We start from the raw sequence: 20,578 nt of genomic DNA, 5'->3' as shown, positions 1-20,578 counted from the left end.
AGGAGCCATTTAAAGGCCTACTGAAATGAATTTTTTTTTATTTAAACGGGGATAGCAGATCTATTCTATGTGTCATACTTGATCATTTCGCGATATTGCCATATTTTTGCTGAAAGGATTTAGTAGAGAACGACGATAAAGTTCGCAACTTTTGGTCGCTGATAAAAAAAAGCCTTGCCTATTCCGGAAGTAGCGTGACGTCACAGGAGGAAGGATTCCTCACAATTCCCCGTTGTTTACAATGGAGCGAGAGAGATTCGGACCGAGAAAGCGACGATTACCCCATTAATTTGAGCGAGGATGAAAGATTTGTGGATGAGGAACGTTAGAGTGAAGGACTAGAGAGGCAGTGCAGGGTGTATCTTTTTTCGCTCTGACCGTAATTTAGGTACAAGGTCTCATTGGATTCCACACACTCTCCTTTTTCTATTGTGAGGAAGGACTCAGGTGTGGGAGCACAAACCGTTCTTAGCAGCAGCAGACTACAGCAACAGGCAGGAGAACATATAACACAATATCACTGCAATAATCCCTGGTATGTTTCATTCACCCTGCAAATTCGTTAGTAAATATGCATAAACTGGATTTCCGACTGGACCTCACTTCATATACAATGTTTGCTACTGCGTAGGATCACTCCCTCAAACCTGTTAAGTAATGACAATAAATTGGAACATTTGAAGGTGAAGATTGCCATTACAATCAAGTAAGAACGGTGCTCTTCGAGTGAAAAGGACATCAAGAAGAACACTGAGGGACATCAAAAAGCCGCAAGAGGACAAACTGTGCCACGGCCACGCTGCTGCTCATCAGCCAGGGTGATTGGAAACACCTGCCAGCTCTATAGGGTGAGTTGTGTGGAGCTGAAAGCAGCACAAAGGACTTGGCCAATTATGTCTGGTGGCAAAGATGATGTACAGACACAAGGTGGCGAAAATGTGGATCCTGAAAAGGAAAATGTACAATATTTTGGAAAGGGAAAAAGAGCCATAACGTAAACTGCCAAAGGCTTGGAAATGAAAGTTGACAATTATCATAAAGCAATAGGAGCATGTGTTAAAAAAGCTGCTAAAATAATGGACACAATGAAGCAACTCGTGCATTCAAATGAAAATGATGAAAATGCAAATGCTGTAAGAGGTCACTTGGAGGAATTGATTCATTTGTGTGGAGAGGCAAGGGAAAATCATTCCTCATTGATTGCCTTACCATTGCCTGAAAAGGAACTTGATAGAAAAAATGACTGGTTTCAAGAAAAGATTAAGATACTAGAAGGTTTCATAAAACTTGTGCATGAATGGTTATCAGAAGTGAAAAAGCTAACCACACATGACACTGCCCTTGTGGAAGAGGAGTCCCAATTGCATGTCTCTGAAACACATGGCTCAGTTGATTGGCAAGTCCAAGATGAAATGCATGTCCCACTTGCCCATGATGAACATGTATGTGTTACACTTTCTGATATTGGAGCCCAGGACAGGGCATCGAATGTCTCAATCACACGCAGTTCCATAACATCAACAACCTCTTCTGCTCGCATTCGAGCCCAGGCCGAAAAGGCTGCTCTCATGGCAGAGGCTGCTGCATTGGAGAAAAAACATCAAATTGAATCACAACAAAGAATTCAACAGGAACAATTCGCAAAACAACAGGAACAATTTACAAAACAACAGGAACAACTCAGAATGGAAAAGTTGGAAATGGAAACCAAGCTGGCAGCAGCTAATGCAAGGGAGCAAGTTTTTGCAACCATGGGATCTAGGGAAGGATCAAGAATGAGCTCTGAATCCCACAAGGGAGCTGCTGCTCCAAAGAAAACAATGCCCCTCTCTGACACAAAGGTCGGGAAGCCAAAACAATTCATATATGAAAAATATACCGAAGCTCATTACATGACTCCAAGACAGGCTGCTCTCTCTTTAATGCAAACTGACAATCTATCAAAATCAACTGTACAAATGAAAAAAGAGGATGTTAAAGGTCATACATCCCCTGTCACAAATGCCATCAAACAAGATCACATTCTTGATTTACTAAAAGCACAACATGATTTTAATGCCTTATTGGTTAAGCAGAATGTCCATTCCTCTTTACCATCAAGAGACGTACCTGTGTTTGATGGAGATCCGTTTCAGTATGAAACCTTTATAAGGGAATTTGAATATGGAGTGGAGAAAAAGTGTGACACCTATGACTGTTTGCATTATTTGGAACAATATACTAGAGGGCATCCAAAAGAGCTGGTTCAAAGTTGCCAACATATGCCTCCGTCCCAGGGCTACCAGAAGGCAAGACAGCTACTCAAGGAACATTTTGGTAATGAATATCATATTGCAACAGCATATATGGAAAAGGCTTTTTCCTGGGGAACAATTAAATTGGAGGATATAAAAGGATTGAGAGCATTCTCTCTATTCCTCAGAAGTTGTTCCAATGCAATGGAAAATCTGGCCTATATGGAAGAAATGAATGTTGTTTCTAATATGAGGACCATCATCCTAAAGCTTCCATACAAGCTCAGAGAGCAGTGGAGGAACAAGGCCTGTGACCTACAGGAGAAGCAAGGCCATCGTGCCATTTTCCCAGACCTTGTGAACTTTATTGAAAAACAAGTCAAAATACTCTCTGATCCACTGTTTGGGAACATTCAGGACACTAAGCAATCAACTGTCAAACCCTCATCCGTCCCTAAGCCAAGAGTAAAGTCAAGTCCAAGAAGCAGCTTTGCAACAACATTAATACCCATAGAAACTGTGGAGTCAAATGAAGGAAAAAGGAATGTGATTGTCAAATCTCACAGTTGTCTATTCTGTAAGAAGAGTGGTCACACACTGGAGTGCTGTCCACAATTCAAGAGGAAGACGCACAAAGAAAATATAGACTTCTTAAAGAAAAAGGGAGTCTGTTTTGGCTGTCTGAAAATAGGACATTTAAGTCGAGACTGCAGAAATCGTCTATTATGTGAAATCTGTAAACAACAACATCCACAAATACTCCACATTGAACAGACAGAACAAACACAAACCAAATCAATTGGAACCAATACTGTTGTCCCACCTCCCAAGCATACTTGTGGTCATATTGGGGCCGGGGATGACCCCTCCATCTACTCCATTGTACCTGTTCAAGTTAAAAGCAACAAGGGAGACACAGCGTTACAAACATATGCATTTTTGGATCATGGAAGCACCTCCACATTCTGCACAGAAAAACTGATGCAAAGACTGAACATTACAGGACAAAGAACAAACATCCTTCTCAAAACCATGAATCAAGTGAAACCCGAAACCAGCTACCACATCACTGGACTGGAAATAGCCAGGATAAATATGAATGACTTTATTCAATTGCCTGATGTATTTACACACAAAACCATGCCAGTTTCACCACACAATATTCCAAAACAGCAGGATTTGAAACACTGGCCATATCTAAATCATATCACATTACCTGAAATTGACTCTGACATCGACCTCCTCATTGGCACGAATGCCTCTAAGGTACTGGAACCCTGGGAGGTGGTCAATAGTCAGGAGGATGGGCCATACGCAGTGAGGACCCTATTGGGATGGGTCATTTATGGTCCTTCAAAAGGAGATGACACCAGCAGGCATAATGGCTGCCCTGTTGCTGATGTCAATAGAATATATATTCTAAACCTGGAGGACTTATTAGTCAAACAGTACAACCAAGATTTCAGTGAAAGATCCAGTAAGGAAACAGAGGAAATGTCAAGAGAAGAGGAAAAGTTTCTTGATATTGTGAGTCACTCTGCAAAGATTAAAGATGAACATTACTGTTTAAACTTACCTTTTAAAGAAGATCCCATCATGCCGAACAATCGTTGTATTGCAGAGCAACACATCCAGAGCCTGAAACGCAAGTTCAACAAAAATGAAAAGTTCCATAAAGAATATACATCTTTCCTCACAGATATGATTGACAGTGGCTATGCGGAATTGGTACCAGCAGACCAGCTGAATAGAAAAGATGGAAGACTCTGGTATATTCCACATCATGGTGTGCACCACTCAAAAAAAAGGAACATTAAGAGTTGTTTTTGACTGTGGTGCAGTCTTTAAAGGAACATCACTGAACTGTGAACTACTTCAGGGTCCTGATCTTACCAACTCACTTATCAGAGTCCTCATCAGATTCAGACAAGAACCGGTTGCCTTGATGGCAGACATTAAAGCCATGTTTCATCAGGTTAAGGTGTCTGATAAGCATGTCGACTACCTCAGATTCTTATGGTGGCCTGACGGTGATATGCAGCAAGATCTGACTGAATATAGGATGAAGGTACATCTATTTGGAGCTGCGTCATCACCAAGTTGTGCAAATTTCACTTTGAGGAAAACTGCTGAAGACAACCAAGCTCATTTTCCACCTGAGGTGACAGACACAGTACGCCATAACTTTTATGTAGATGACTGTTTACGTTCGATTCAAACAGAACAAGAAGCAGTACAATTAGTAAAAGATCTGACTGCTCTCTGCCAAATGGGTGGGTTTACTCTGTCCAAATGGATCAGCAACAGCCATGCTGTATCATCTATTCCACAAGAGCACAGGGCTAAAGAAATCAAGGAGTTGATTTTGGACAAGGACAATCTACCAATGGAAAGAGCCCTAGGACTACACTGGTGTGTGGAAACTGATGTGTTCAAGTTCACAGTTGTTGTACCAGAGAGACCACACACTAGACGTGGCATTTTGTCTGTGGTCAACTCTGTATACGACCCTTTAGGATTTCTAGGACCATTTACTCTGCCAGCCAAAATGATTATGCAGGAGCTCTGCAAGGAAAAGCTTGAATGGGATGAAACCATACCACACGTTTTCTCTCAACAGTGGACAGGATGGCTAGCAGATCTCAGCAAAATGAAGGAGTTTAAAGTTGACACAATGCTGCGAAAGGATCTACAGTTAAAACTGGAGAAATCATTTTTCTGGACGGATAGCACAACCGTGCTTAAATACATAAGCAACGAAACCAAACGCTTTAAAACATTTGTAGCAAACAGAGTCTCTTTTAAGGGATGCTACCGACATATCACAATGGAGATACGTGAGCACAAAGGAAAACCCTGCAGATGCAGCATCAAGAGGGCTGACAGCAGATCGCTTCCTAGGCTACAAAAATTGGATAAGAGGACCAGATTTTCTCTGGAAAGCAAGCCAAAAATGGCCAATCTTGCAAGTTGAATCCAAAATCTCTGTTGATGATCCAGAGATCAAACCTGGCATCACAGTAAATGCCATTGTCAAAAGTCAGTTGAACCCAACTAACTATTTCATCCACTACTTCTCATCCTGGATGAAACTGAAGATTGCAATAGCCTGGCTTTTAAAAGTAAAGACCACACTCTTGCAACTGACTAGGAAAAGAGAAGAAGTTCAAACTGCTGTGAGTAGTGTTGAAAATGATCCTGTCAAATTAAAGAAGTGGTGGAAGAAGAAGAAGAAGTGGTGGAAGAAGAGGATGAAGTGGACAAAGGAAAAGACAAAGAAGGAAAAGGCAAAGACAAGGAAAAGACCAAAAACAGCATACTGGAAAGACCAATAACCAAGATATGTCTCCTCCAAAAGACTGAAATTGAAGATGAATGAAGATTCAAGATTAATGAACTATAACTGCCAACATATTTTTATTTTGAAATTATGAAAAAAAAAAAAAAAGGAACTGAGAAGAAGAATCGTGTAAAAGTGAATTTAAATGGCTCCCTTTCAAGTAATTGTTACAGTGTAAACAATTAGGGGCCGGTGTGTAGGAGCCATTTAACACGCGAAGTCCCAGAGAAGGGTCAATTGACACTTTTACCTAGAAAACACACAAGAGGGTCATTTGACCCCTAGTCCCCCCTGTGGACACTCCTTTTGTTATGAAAATGTGGCTGTTAGTGGCACACGGCAGGGGGCCACTTGAGCCTGTGTGGGGGAGGGGACCTTACAGCTCAAGCTTTAGTTCTGAGGTAGGTTGTGTGTGTTTTTGCAAGGATCAACAGAATGAAGGGATCAACACTCTGACATTTATTGTTAAAAAAAATACAAAACAAAACATATTTACAAAGAATGAAAAAGCAACTGTTTTCCCAGTTTTGGTGTGGAGGGTTGTTGCAGAAGCAATTGTTATTTTTGTGTGCCAAAAATAGTTTAAAAAAAAAAATTTACAAAGAAAAAAGCATATTTACAAAGAATGAAAAACCATGTCCATGTAAACGTGACTGACATACATTTGAGCAGTCACTCACAATCCTGGCACTGCCATTGCTCCTTTCGGCATTTCCCACATGTATAATTTTTCTGTCTACCTAGACAAACTGCCCCTAACAGCCTCATTACCATAACAAAATGAGTGATTAGTGTATTCGGGAAAAGCGTCGGGCCAAATGACCCCTCTCTGGGTCTTCTAGGTAGACAGAAAAATGCTGGGACTTCTAGTGTTAAGGCATCTTTATTTTTGTGTTGGCATTGCTTTATTTTGTCACTAGGTGGCGGGCTTTTTGGTTGAGCAGTGCAGGTGGGAAGGCATATGTAGGAGCACAGGTGAGCCAAACGAGGAAGGACTCAGGTGTGGGAGCACAAACCGTTCTTACCAGCAGCAGACAACAGCAGACAGCAGCAGACAGCAGCAGACAACAGCAACAGGCAGGAGAACATATAACACAATATCACTGCAATAATCCCTGGTATCAGGGCCGGCCCGTGGCATAGGCCGTATAGGCAAATGCCACGCCAGTGCCACAAATGTTGGAGGGGAAAAAAAAAAAAAAAGAGTTGGTACTATTATTTCTAAATACATAAAATAATCCCATGTTAATCAAAATGCAAAGTAAAGCCTATTTACGCGCCCCCTCCCTTCCCGTATCCATGACTCTTTTTGGACGTCACCACCTAAAAAAAATCAACAGAAGATGTCAAAACGGCCAAAACTGTCAGGTGCCCAGGGGAGAAAAGAAGGGGAGAAAGGAGAAAAAGACAGAGGTAGCAGGTAGGTAATGTTAGCCTACATGAAATTATTTGTCTGTTACAGAATGTGATAGTAACCTGTCTTTTTAGCAATAAATAGCTAGTTCTGTTTTAACGTCGGGTTAATATTGTGGAGGGGGCTAAATTGTTATGGAAAATAATGTAACGTTAGGTAATTACAGTACTCCCTGGTGTACAGTAATTTGTAAGTCATTCTAGTTAATGCAATATTAAAAAGCACAAATAGAGAACTCTGTAGGATCCCCTTTTTTTGTAATATAGTTGTTAAAGTCATACTGGTTTGATATCTTGTTTTGTGCAGTGCCTTATTTATATTGTATTTTTAATTTATTTTATGCAACTTGTTGACACGTTTTATTTTGTGTTTATGTATGTAAAAAATATTGTATTTCATATATTCATATATTAATTTTTTATTTTTTGTATTCATTTATTTATCCATATATTTTTTTTTATCTTGTTAACTATTCTGATTGTCTGATATCTTGTTTTGTGCAGTGCCTTATTTATATTGTATTTTTAATTTATTTTATGCAACTTGTTGACACGTTTTATTTTGTGTTTATGTATGTAAAAAATATTGTATTTCATATATTCATATATTCATTTTTTATTTTTTGTATTCATTTATTTATCCATATTTTTTTTTTATCTTGTTAACTATTCTGATTGTTAATTTGCTTTCTTTAAGTAAAAAAAAAAGGTCAAAGACAAAGCTATTTGGTTTCTTGTGAGTATATACACTTCACTGCCGATGTGGGGGGGCGCCACCTAAAATCTTGACTAGGGCGCCAGATTGGTTAGGGCCGGGCCTGCCTGGTATGTTTCATTCACCCTGCAAATTCGTTAATAAATATGCATAAACTGGATTTCCGACTGGACCTCACTTCATATACAATGTTTGCTACTGCGTAGGATCACTCCCTCAAACCTGTTAAGTAATGACAATAAATTGGAACATTTGAAGGTGAAGATTGCCATTGCAGCTACTATGAACTATTTGGACCATGAGAAAAGCAAGAGTTTTACTACCGGCGGTTACTGATTAAAGAAGAAAATAAAACAATCGTTTAACTACGTAGAAAGAAAAAAGATGTATTTAAAAAATTAAATATATTTGTGCTTAACACAAATACCAGAGAAGAATCCAGCTGGACTATGTTTTTGTCAATAAATGTTATAGGCTCCAGCACTCCCAGTGACCCCAAAAGGGACAATCGGTAAAAAAAAAAAAAAAAAAAGGGTGGGTAATTGAAAACCAAAAACGATAAGTGTTAAAAACATTAACATAACAGGCAAGTGGCATGTTAGGAAATATAAAGTAAAATCCAAACCGTAATTAGATATAGTAATTTCTTGACGACCCTAAAAAAGAACACTTTTTATTTAAACATTTTTTTATTTCCCAATAAAAATTTAAATAAACCAGTCGATTTTTATTTTTCTATTCCCTGTACAGAAAATAACATTTAATGACCAAAAACATGGCGCCAAAATGTATCTTTGCTTTCGCACTTCCGGCATCATTTGTATTCAAATAGCCACGCCCGAGTTGCTGAGTGACAGAACAAAACGACCAATCCGTGACGACATAACATGTCGGTCTCCACCAATTGTTATTCTTTGGTGGGCGGGACTATCCTTGCTAAGCGCACCGCATCTTATCTGGACGCGGCGACTTTATTTAGCTCGCCCTGGTGAGAAGCGGACATTTATTCTGAAGAAAAATCGACGAAAATGTCGTGTTTTGGGGAAAGCTAATGAAAATATCCGTTTAGCCTTCATTTTTTTTTATTTTTTTTAGAGTTAAAATAGAGAAATGGTGCTATCATTGTGGCTACTTTTGTCACATATCTGACTGAGTAAGTACAATTTCATGTATATGACTTCAATTCAGTTTGTTAAAATGTGTGGAATGTATTTATTTATTTAATGTAGTTTATTTCGAACGCCCTGTTCAGGATCAGGGTGAGGCAGTTGACATTTGTGATGTAATGTTTCAGCTCAATGATGGCAAGAAGTCCAGAAGGTGAAGTGGCCCCTAGGGACTCAAAGGCTCGTTTCCATAGCTACCTCCATGGCGGGACCTCCAGCCTGCTCTCCACCCTTATCGTCTTCCCCGTCTACAAGACTGTCTTTCGCCAACAAATCCACAACATCCAGGTTCACCGAGCCGTGGAGCAGCTCCACAGGGAAGGCCTTCTAAAGCTCTACAGGGGCGTGACTCCGCCTCTCCTGATGAGGACACTGAGTGGGACGCTCCTCTTCGGCCTGCAGGATACCTTCCTCCGCCTGCTCTCCGGGCCATCAATCATCCCCCGCTCCTTCCTCCCAGCTGTGGCCGGCCTCGGTGTAGGACTGGTCGAGGCGGTGGTGTTTACCCCGTTTGAGCGTGTTCAGAACGTGCTGCAGAGCGGACACAACGACCGCCGTCTGCCGACGCTGAAGAGCGTTCTGGTCAAGCTGAAGGCGCAGAGGGTATCCTTAGGCTACTACCGCGCCTTCCTGCCCGTCGCTGCCCGCAACTCTCTGGGCAGCGCCCTTTACTTTGGCTTAAAGGGACCCCTGAGTGCCGCCGTGGCCGGGCAGGGGCTCTCGCCGTTGGCGTCCTCCTTCGTTTCGGGGACGCTGACCTCCATGGCAATCAGCCTGAGCTTGTACCCGCTGTCCGTGCTGGTGGCCAACATGCAGGTGGGCGTCCAGGCGGAGGCGAAGGGGGTCACGGCCTGCTGGAGGATGCTGTGGAACTCCCGACAAAGGAGCGTGGTGTTATTGTACCGAGGCGGGGCCCTGGTTATTCTGAGGTCATGCATCACCTGGGGCATCACCACCACCATCTATGACAGGCAACAAAAACGCTCAGGCTGACGACACACCACACAGACTTTGGTTTACTGGTAAAGTACAAAACCCAAAACCAGTGAAGTTGGCACGTTGTGTAATTTGTAAATTAAAACGGAATACAATGATTTGCAAATCCTTTTCAACTTATATTCAGTTGAATGGACTGCAAAGACAAGATATTTAATGTTCCAACTGAGAAACTTAATTTTTTTTGTGCAAATAATCATTAACTTAGAATTTAATGCAGCAACACGTCGCACAAAAGTTGGCACAGGGGCATTTTTACCACTGTGTTACATGGCCTTTCCTTTTAACAACACTCAGTAAACGTTGTTCAACAGTCCGGGGGTCTCCGTTGTGGTATTTTAGGCTTCATAATGCGCCACACATTTTCAATGGGAGACAGGTCTGGGGCCGTACTTATCAAGCTTCTTAGAATTACTCCTAAGAAGTCTGCTAAGAGTTGACTTAAGAGTAAATAAATTATTCGCTGAAAGCTGCACTTAAAAGTTAGTTATCAAGCGTCTTACTCACACTTTCAGCGAAGTGTAGGACTGAATCTTAAGTGTCACACTCAGAGCTGAATTACGACATTACTATGTGCCGTAAACGGAATTTTAGGTGACGTCATTTCTGTGTCCATAGAAATGACCAATCACGGAAGGGAATCCCTTGTCTAAGAATAAAGAAATATCTTGGAAATATTTAAGTGGACAAGGGGAGTGTATATTTTGACAATAAACTACAAAATAATACAAAACAAACTAGTCCCCGCCGGCACTCACGCTACCGCTCCCTCTCTTCTATCGCCCACACACTCACTGACGTCACTCACCTCACGGCCACACACATACGCTACTGTCATAACATTTTATTTACAATTCATTAATTAGGCAACTAATTTGAAACTGGTGTGGGTGGCTCTATATATACTAGCCCACTGCAGACACATGCAGAAATCAACAAGGAATCGAAAAGTATTAAATCTGTGACAAAAATAATATCCGCTCTGTCTAAACGATACCGTTTGATCAGCTGCTCGTCATCAAAAAAAACCAAAACATTGTTCAGTTCCCTGAACGTTCGCACACGTCTCTCTCGCCTCAGTGCCATCCCCTGCTGGCAACTCCTAACCACTTAAGACACCTCTGAAGGTCTCTTAAATATCGTGGAGAGTAGGAGTGATTCTTAGACTTAAGAACGTTGATAAAAAGCTTGTATTCTTAAGTTTGAGAGTAGGACTAAATTTCGCAAATTCTCAGGACTTAAGTGTAAAATGGCACTCTAAGAAGCTTGATAAGTACGGCCCCTGGACTACAGGCAGGCCAGTCTAGTACCCGCACTCTTTTACTATGAAGCCACGTTGTTATAACACGTGGCTTGGCATTGTCTTGCTGAAATAAGCAGGGGCGTCCATGATAACGTTGCTTGGATGGCAACATACAAACCCCGTTTCCATATGAGTTGGGAAATTGTGTAAGATGTAAATATAAACGGAATACAATGATTTCCAAATCCTTTTCAACCCATATTCAATTGAATGCACTACAAAGACAAGATATTTGATGTTCAAACTCATAAACTTTGTTTTTTTTTTGCAAATAATAATTAACTTAGAATTTCATGGCTGCAACATGTGCCCAAATAGTTGGGAAAGGGCATGTTCACCACTGTGTTACATGGCCTTTCCTTTTAACAACACTCAGTAAACGTTTGGGAACTGAGGAGACACATTTTTGAAGCTTCTCAGGTGGAATTCTTTCCCATTCTTGCTTGATGTACAGCTTAAGTTGTTCAACAGTCCGGGGGTCTCCGTTGTGGTATTTTAGGCTTCATAATGCGCCACACATTTTCAATGGGAGACAGGTCTGGACTACAGGCAGGCCAGTCTAGTACCCGCACTCTTTTACTATGAAGCCACGCTGTTGTAACACGTGGCTTGGCATTGTCTTGCTGAAATAAGCAGGGGCGTCCATGATAACGTTGCTTGGATGGCAACATATGTTGCTCCAAAACCTGTATGTACCTTTCAGCATTAACACCTTTAAAGCAGTGGTTCTTAACCTGGGTTCGATCGAACTTTAGGGGTTCGGTGAGTCAGGCTCAGGGGTTCGGCGGAGGTCAAAACACACCCGACTCATCGTGTAAATAAAAACTTCTCCCTATCGGCGTATTACGGATACGACAACAGCTGACTGATTTGCAGGTGTGTAATTTGTTGTGAGTTTATGCACTGTGTTGGTTTTGTTCTTTGAACAAGGTGATGTTCAGGCACGGTTCATTTTGTGCACCAGTAAAAAAACATGGTAACACTTTAGTATGGGGAACATATTCACCATTAATTAGTTGCTTATTAACAGGCAAATTAGTAACATATTGGCTCTTAACTAGTCATTATTAAGTACTTATTAATGCCTTATTCGGCATGGCCTTATTATAACCCTAACCCTCTAACCCTAACCAAATAATTTTAAATTAAGTCTTTGTTACTTAGAATATGTTCCCCATACTAAAGTGTTACCAAAAACATATAACTTTGTCTTGAATTTGAAAAAAAACATTTTATTTTTCACTAAAGAAGGGTTTGGTGAATGCGCATATGAAACTGGTGGGGTTCGGTACCTCCAACAAGGTTAAGAACCACTGCTCTAAAGGCGTGGACAGCACCTTTTAGCTCCTATTTCCAAAATTGTGTACACTACTGAATTGGGGTCTTATGGCCCTTATGTGGACACTTATACTGCCATCTGGTGGTGTCAGAAGAGTATAACATACAATGGAATTTGGAAAACAAAAGTGTAAAAATAAGACTTAGCATGTCACTAAACATGAAGTACACATTTGTTACTTATGGACTAAGTACATCATATCAAAAGATGATTCGTAGTTTTTATTCTAATTAGGGTCCAATAAGCCCAAATAGCAAACAAAAATTAAAAAAAGCATGTAAACAAACAGCTTGGGCCTTAAAAGTTTAATTAATGGTGCCTTCACAGATGTGTAAGTTACCCATGTCTTGGGCACTAATACACCCCCATACCATCACACATGCTGGCTGTTGAACTTTGCGCCTAAAACAGTCCGGATGGTTCTTTTCCTCTTTGGTCCGGAGGACACGACATCCACAGTTTCCAAAAACAATTTGAAATGTGGACTCGTCAGACCACAGAACACTTTTACACTTTGCATCAGTCCATCTTAGATGAGCTCAGGCCCAGCGAAGCCGATAACGTTTCTGGGTGTTGTTGATAAATGCCTTTTGCTTTGCATAATAGAGTTTTAACTTGCACTTACAGATGTAGCGACCAACTGTAGTTACTGACAGTGGTTTTCTGAAGTGTTCCTGAGCCCATGTGGTGATGTCCTTTACACCCTGATGAGGGCTCGAAGGTCACAGGCGTTCAATGGTACGTGCAGTGATTTCTCCAGATTCTCTGAACCTTTTGATGATATTACAGATCTTAGATGGTGAAATCCCTAAATTCCTTGCAATAGCTCGTTGAGAAATGTTGTTCTTAAACTGTTCAACATTATGCTCACGCATTTGTTCACAAAGTGGTGACCCTCGCCCCATCTTTGTTTGGGAATGACTGAGCATTTCACGGAAGCTGCTTTTATACCCAATCATGGCACCCACCTGTTCCCAATTAGCCTGTTCACCTGTGGAATGTTCCAAATAAGTGTTTGATGAGCATTCCTCAACTTTCTCAGTCTTTTTTGCCACTTGTGCCAGCTTTTTTGGAACATGTTGCAGGCATCAAATTCCAAATGAGCTAATATTTGCAAAAAAAACAAAGTTTCCCAGTTCGAACGTTAAGTATCTTGTCTTTGCAGTCTATTCAATTGAATATAAGTTGAAAAGGATTTGCAAATCATTGTATTCTGTTTTTATTTACGAATTACACAACGTGCCAACTTCACTGGTTTTGGGTTTTGTATAAACCGCCACTAGGATTTTACTTTATTGTAGTTGTATTTTACAGATTGGTTTCACGTTATACCTGTGTAGCAGAATATTGCTTTTGATGGTCAGGTAAACATTTTTACGATAACGTGGATTACTGCCAGACAACAAAGAATTGTATTGTTGAACATGTTAAAAAATAACAGATTCGTGTAGTGCAGGGGTGTGCAAACATGTTCCACTAAATAATGAAAGCATGCAGGGGCCATTTTGATATCGTTCATTTTGAAAACCATTAGGGCTCCCCTCAATTTTGGTGAATGTTAAATGTCCCAGTCAAAAAAGTGTTAAAAAATAAATTAGATGTTAATATACAGTACAGGCCAAAAGTTTGGACATTCCTTCTCCTTCAATGTGTTTTCTTTATTTTCATGACTATTGACATTGTAGATTGTCACTGAAGGCATCAAAACTATGAATGAACACATGTGGAGTTATGTACTTAACAAAAAAAGGTGAAATAACTGAAAACATGTTTTATATTCTAGTTTCTTCAAAATAGCCACCCTTTGCTCTGATTACTTTTTTGCACACTCTTGGCGTTCTCTGCATGACCTTCAAGAGGTAGTCACCTGAAATGGTTTTCACTTCCCAGGTGTGCTTGAAGCTCATCGAGAGAATGCCAAGGGTGTGCAAAGCAGTAATCGGAGCAAAGGGTGGCTATTTTGAAGAAACTCGAATATAAAACATGTTTTCAGTTATTTTTGCTAAGGAGATAACTCCTCATGTGTTCATTCATAGTTTTGATGCCTTCAGTGACAATCTACAATGTAAATAGTCATGAAAATAAAGAAAACACGTTGAATGAGGAGAAGGCCTGTACTGTTTATGTTTTGTTACTTTCAACACTTACATATCTATCAATCAACTTGCCATAGAGTTTTTAAAAAAAAAATGTTTTATGTCTTTTAAAAGTAAACCTAGGCAAAATCACAAACTGCGCAATATTTTCCCCCAAAAATGTTTCAAAAGGAAATATTTGATGTGAAGTAATTGAAGGCTTAGTAGGTAAATACTTCATAACAACTTTTGATTCGTTATTATTTTTTGAACAATGACAACACAAATCAGACTAAAGGTCTCGGAGATCCAAAAGGCCCCCGCTCATGAATGTGATAAAAAACAAGTCATAAGTCATTCTCTAAAGTGGGCTGGCTCAAGGTGGAGGACAGAGTTAAACAACTTGCACTGAGCCTAGTCTATAAAATCCGCTACACCTCCCTGATACCGAAGTACAAGTCAAACTACTTCCTTAACGTAAATGACCGCCATAACCACAACACCAGGGGGTGCTCCACTAACCACGTTAAACCCAGATTCCGAACTAACAAAGGTCTTAACTTATTCTCTTTCTATGCCACATCAATGTGGAATGCGCTCCCAACAGGTATAAAAGAAAGGGCATCTCTATCCTCCTTCAAAACCACAATAAAAGTTCACCTCCAGGCAGCTACAACCCTAAACTAACACCCTCCCCGGATTGCTAATAATTAAATGTAAACAATCAAATGCAGATACTTGTTCTTTTTCTTATGCCTTCTGATCTCTCTCTCTCTCTCTCTCTCTCTCTATGTCCACTACTTGATGTCCATATCCTAACCCCCCCCCTCCACACCCCTGATTGTAAATAATATAAATAATTCAATGTGATTATCTTGTGTGATGACTGTATTATGATGATAGTATATATGATAGTATATATCTGTATCATGAATCAATTTAAGTGGACCCCGACTTAAACAAGTTGAAAAACTTATTCGGATGTTACCATTTAGTGGTCAATTGTACGGAATATGTACTTCACTGTGCAACCTACTAATAAAAGTCTCAGTCAATCAATCAATCAATATATCAATATATATTATTTGGACTTTTAACGCTCAAATCTCAAGATCAACTTCAGATCTATCTATCTAGTTTGAATTCTTTTTTGAGCAATGACAGTTTTAAAGTGAAAAAACTGCCTGAATGGCAGCTTTGTGTTATTCTTGTCAATACTACAACATGTTATTGTTACATTACACCTGTTTGATCTTTCATTCCAATTTGTATGTTTTTTTTTTTATACTAATATTTTTTAAATGTTATAAAATTAGCTGGCGGCCGTACTTTGGACTCCCCTGGTTTATATTATTATTATATATTATTATTATTATTATTATTACCCCTGGTTTAGAGCACATTGTCCGCAGCAACGTAAACCAAAACAAGTTAAATGTTGAAGGGTATAATTATCTAGTCAGGAATGTTAAAAACAAAGAAGCTAAGTACATAATTGAACTGTTTGTTTTTACTGACGTCAAAAGGTGCAGGTTGTACGAGATGTATTGCACTAGTACAAATCACAGATGCCTTGCATTTATACTGCAGCATTCAAGTATCGGAAGTTAAACGGCTATATAATAATCAATGTGTGTTTTGAACAATATACATTTAGCATGTACACAGTTTATCACTATAATAATAATAATAAGAATAATATGCCGTGAGATGCAAATGTTAAAATGGATCAAAAGACTGGCTTGATGGTTGGAACTGGATTCTTTTTGTGTAACTTTTACTGCATATGTACGCCGATAATGAAGAAAATTCTCTGTGATACACTAAAAAGCACATACCTAAGGAATATATATCGTGTTCTGTGTGATATTGTTCCATAAAGGTGAACCACACAAGGACTACTTTGCCCCAATGCAAGCCTACTGGCAGATATAATGTATGTGTATATATATGTATGTATGTACAGTATATGTGTATATATGTATATGTATGTATGTACGTATGTATATGTGTGTGTGTATATATATATATATGTATATGTACACTACCGTTCAAAAGTTTGGGGTCACCCAAACAATTTAGTGGAATAGCCTTCATTTCTAAGAACAAGAATAGACTGTCGAGTTTCAGATGAAAGTTCTCTTTTTCTGGCCATTTTGAGCGTTTAATTGACCCCACAAATGTGATGCTCCCAGAAACTCAATCTGCTCAAAGGAAGGTCAGTTTTTGTAGCTTCTGTAACGAGCTAAACTGTTTTCAGATGTGTGAACATGATTGCACAAGGGTTTTCTAATCATCAATTAGCCTTCTGAGCCAATGAGCAAACTCATTGTACCATTAGAACACTGGAGTGATAGTTGCTGGAAATGGGCCTCTATACACCTATGTAGATATTGCACCAAAAAGCAGACATTTGCAGCTAGAATAGTCATTTACCACATTAGCAATGTATAGAGTGTATTTCTTTAAAGTTAAGACTAGTTTAAAGTTATCTTCATTGAAAAGTACAGTGCTTTTCCTTCAAAATAAGGACATTTCAATGTGACCCCAAACTTTTGAATGGTAGTGTATACATATATATATATATATATATATATATATATATATATATATATATATATATATATATATATGTATATATGCATATATTTAAGTTAAGGTACCAATGACGGTCACACACACTGGGTGTGGCTAAATTATTCTCTGTATTTGACCCATCACCCTTTATCACCCCCTGGGTGGTATATATATATATATATATATATATATATCTATATATATATATATATATATATATATATATATTATATATATATAGTATATATATATATATTATATATATATATATATATATATATATATAGTATGATATGCTAAGCTACAAACCCCCTATTTTTAACAGCATTTTTTATGTATGGGCCCACATGTATAATATCAATGTTAATGTAACTGAGAGTGTACAAATGGACCTGATAACAACTACCTCTAGGGGTCCCTCGCACCCCACTCTATGTATTTATTTTAGTTTGCCTTTTCGTTGGCCCACCCCTATAATGTAATTAATTTTCTCTGCCGACAGTAAAAAAAAAAACTAAACAGCATTTATCTATATCTTGACAAAAAAACAATGACTTGTGTGTATTTTGGGAACAGTTGGTAATGGTTATGTGTAGTAAAACTTTTCATGAACTCAACTCACTTTAATGTGTGTTCTTAAATGTGTGTTCTACGTCTTAGATCAGAGGTGTCAAAGTCGCTTTCACTGAAGGCCACATCACAGTTACGTTTGGCCCCAGAGGGCCGCATCTAACAGTGAATACTATTATTACACAATTTTTTTAATGCATTTTATCAGTAGATTTTTTTTTAAACTAAAATTTAAAAAAAAAATCTGGTAAATTGCAATAATTTCACCTCAAAATGTAGTGTATATTACAGTAAAATGGAAAAACAGTACTGCTGTTTTTATGGTAAAAAGCTCAGCCAGAACTTTACTGTAAAATTTACATTAGTTTTTTTTACTGTAAATAAAAAAACTGCTACTTTACAGTAACATTTTGGCACCTGAGCTGCCAGTTTGTTTGTTTGTTTGTTTTATTACCGCGAGTCAACAACTGTAGATTTTTCGGTGTGTTACCGTAAATGCCAAAATGGCACCACAGTTTATTACAGTAAATAAAGTACTGTTTTCTTCATTTAGAGAAAAATGCTATAAAAAACCACAGTAAATTTCACAATTTTTACCATGAAATCTATTGACACTTTTACATTGCACAATTGGAGGGATAACTTACTTTGAAATCATTATTATTAGTATTTATTTCTATTTAAAAAATGGTTTGAATGTTTGATAATATATTTTTGCATAATTAGACAATATTTAGGTTAACATAATTTGTGATAACTCCCAAAATAGAAAGAAAGAATACATTTAGTACGAAAAGTTACAGTACTTTATTGATACTTAATATTTCCAGGCTTTCGAGGGCCAAATAAAATTAAGTGGCGGGCCACATCTGACCCCCGGGCCTTGAGTTAGATGTAGAGAGCAGTTATGATTTTGGTTTAAAGAGTATTGTATTTTTCGGAGTATAAGTCGCACTGGAGTATAAGTCGCATTTTTGGGGAAGTTTATTTGATAAAACCCAACACCAAGAATATATATTTGAAAGGCAATTTAAAATAAATAAAGAATAGTGAACAACAGGGCTGAATAAGTGTACGTTATATGAGGCATAAATAACCAACTGAGAACGTGCCTGGTATGTTAAAGGCCTACTGAAAGCCACTACTACCGACCACGCAGTCTGATAGTTTATATATCAATGATGAAATCTTAACATTGCAACACATGCCAATACGGCCGGGTTAACTTATAAAGTGCAATTTTAAATTTCCCGCGAAACTTCCGGTTGAAAACGTCTATGTATGATGACGTTTGCGCGTGACGTCAATGGTTGAAACGGAAGTATTCGGACACATTGTATCTCAATACAAACAGCTCTGTTTTTATCGCCAAATTCCACAATATTCTGGACATCTGTGTTGGTGAATCTTTTGCAATTTGTTCAATGAACAATGGAGACTGCAAAGAAGAAAGCTGTAGGTGGGATCGGTGTATTAGCGGCTGGCTGCAGCAACACAACCAGGAGGACTTTGAGGATAGCAGACGCGCTATCCGACGCTAGCCGCCGACCGCATCGATGAACGGGTGAAGTCCTTCGTCGCGCCGTCGATCGCTGGAACGCAGGTGAGCACGGGTGTTGATGAGCAGATGAGGGCTGGCGTAGGTGGAGAGCTAATGTTTTTAGCATAGCTCTGTCGAGGTCCGGTAGCTAAGTTAGCTTCAATGGCGTCCTTAGCAACAGCATTGCTAGGCTTCGCCAGGCGGGTACAGCATTAACCGTGTGGTTACAGGTCCAGTGTTTGGTAGTATTGTTGATCTTCTGTCTATCGTTCCAGTCAGGGGCTTATTGCTTTTGTTTCTATTTGCATTCAAGCACAATGCTATCACGTTAGCTCCGTAGCTAAAGTGCTTCGCCGATGTATTTGTCGTGGAGATAAAAATCACTGTGAATGTCCATTTCGCGTTCTCGACTCTCATTTTCAAGAGGATATAGTATCCGAGGTGGTTTAAAATACAATTGTTGCATTTGAACAATTGTATTGTTGATAATAAAGGTAAAGTACTGGTATTGTTTATTATCAATAGCACTATTTCTATTGGTATTCATATTGCTCCATTTTTAGTGTAATAATGCTCAGTTCTGTATTTTTTTTTTAATTTTCGCTAACTGCTTATTTGCTATTACTTTTACCATCATATTTGTACATGTCGTATTTGCTGATGTTGCTCTGTTGTTGTTGTTGTTGTTGTTGTGTTTGCTGTTGTTGTTTTTGTCTCTATGTCTAATCCCCTCTCTTGTCCCCACAATTCCCCCCTCTGTCTTCCTTTTTTTCTCTTTCTATCCCCTCCTGCTCCGGCCCGGCTGCACCAAATAATAATTATAAATACATTTAATAAAGTCAAAATACAAATAAGGCAACAAGAGAAGTATCCTACACTTCTCTTTTGTAAAGTAAATCTGAACAGCCGATATGGGCATCTACATCTGCTATATGATTTGCCCGAGAAGCTGGGCAGGACATAAAAAAAATAAAATAAATAAAAAAAAAACAAAAAGAAAGAAACAAAAAACAAATCCGTGATCCACAATAGAAAAAGGAGAGAGTGTGGAATCCAATGAGCCAGCTTGTACCTAAGTTACGGTCAGAGCGAAAAAAGATATGTCTTTCACTGCATTCTCGTCCGTCACTCTAACGTTCCTCATCCACGAATCTTTCATCCTCGCTCAAATTAATGGGGTAATCGTCGCTTTCTCGGTCCGAATCGCTCTAGCTGCGTTGAAAACAATAGGAAAATATGAGGAGGTGAACAACTGACTACGTCACGCTACTTCCGGTAGGGGCAAGGCTTTTTTTTTTTTTATCAGAGAC

The 20,578-nt window shown here is 39.0% G+C and overlaps 2 protein-coding genes across 4 annotated transcripts in view; both read left to right on the top strand.

The window, feature by feature from the left end:
• nexmifb (neurite extension and migration factor b) overlaps positions 1–20,578 on the top strand; it is a 667,809-nt gene that overhangs the window by 296,158 nt on the left and 351,073 nt on the right. The window lies entirely within an intron of this gene.
• On the top strand, positions 8,748–9,861 carry LOC133648020 (solute carrier family 25 member 53-like). The gene is made up of 2 exons (XM_062043788.1): positions 8,748–8,855; positions 8,997–9,861. Exon 2 carries the CDS (start codon positions 9,001–9,003, stop codon positions 9,859–9,861), a length of 861 nt encoding a protein of 286 aa, XP_061899772.1. The 5' UTR covers positions 8,748–8,855; positions 8,997–9,000.

Source organism: Entelurus aequoreus, linkage group LG04, assembly GCF_033978785.1.
Source record: "Entelurus aequoreus isolate RoL-2023_Sb linkage group LG04, RoL_Eaeq_v1.1, whole genome shotgun sequence".
Taxonomy (NCBI): domain Eukaryota; kingdom Metazoa; phylum Chordata; class Actinopteri; order Syngnathiformes; family Syngnathidae; genus Entelurus; species Entelurus aequoreus.
Note: the sequence above shows the minus strand (reverse complement) of the source record. Positions and strands in the feature narration are given on the sequence as shown.

Coding starts and splice junctions, on each gene's coding strand:
- LOC133648020 (XM_062043788.1), top strand. CDS start 9,001: ATGATGGCAAGAAGTCCAGAAGGTGAAGTGGCCCCTAGGGACTCAAAG.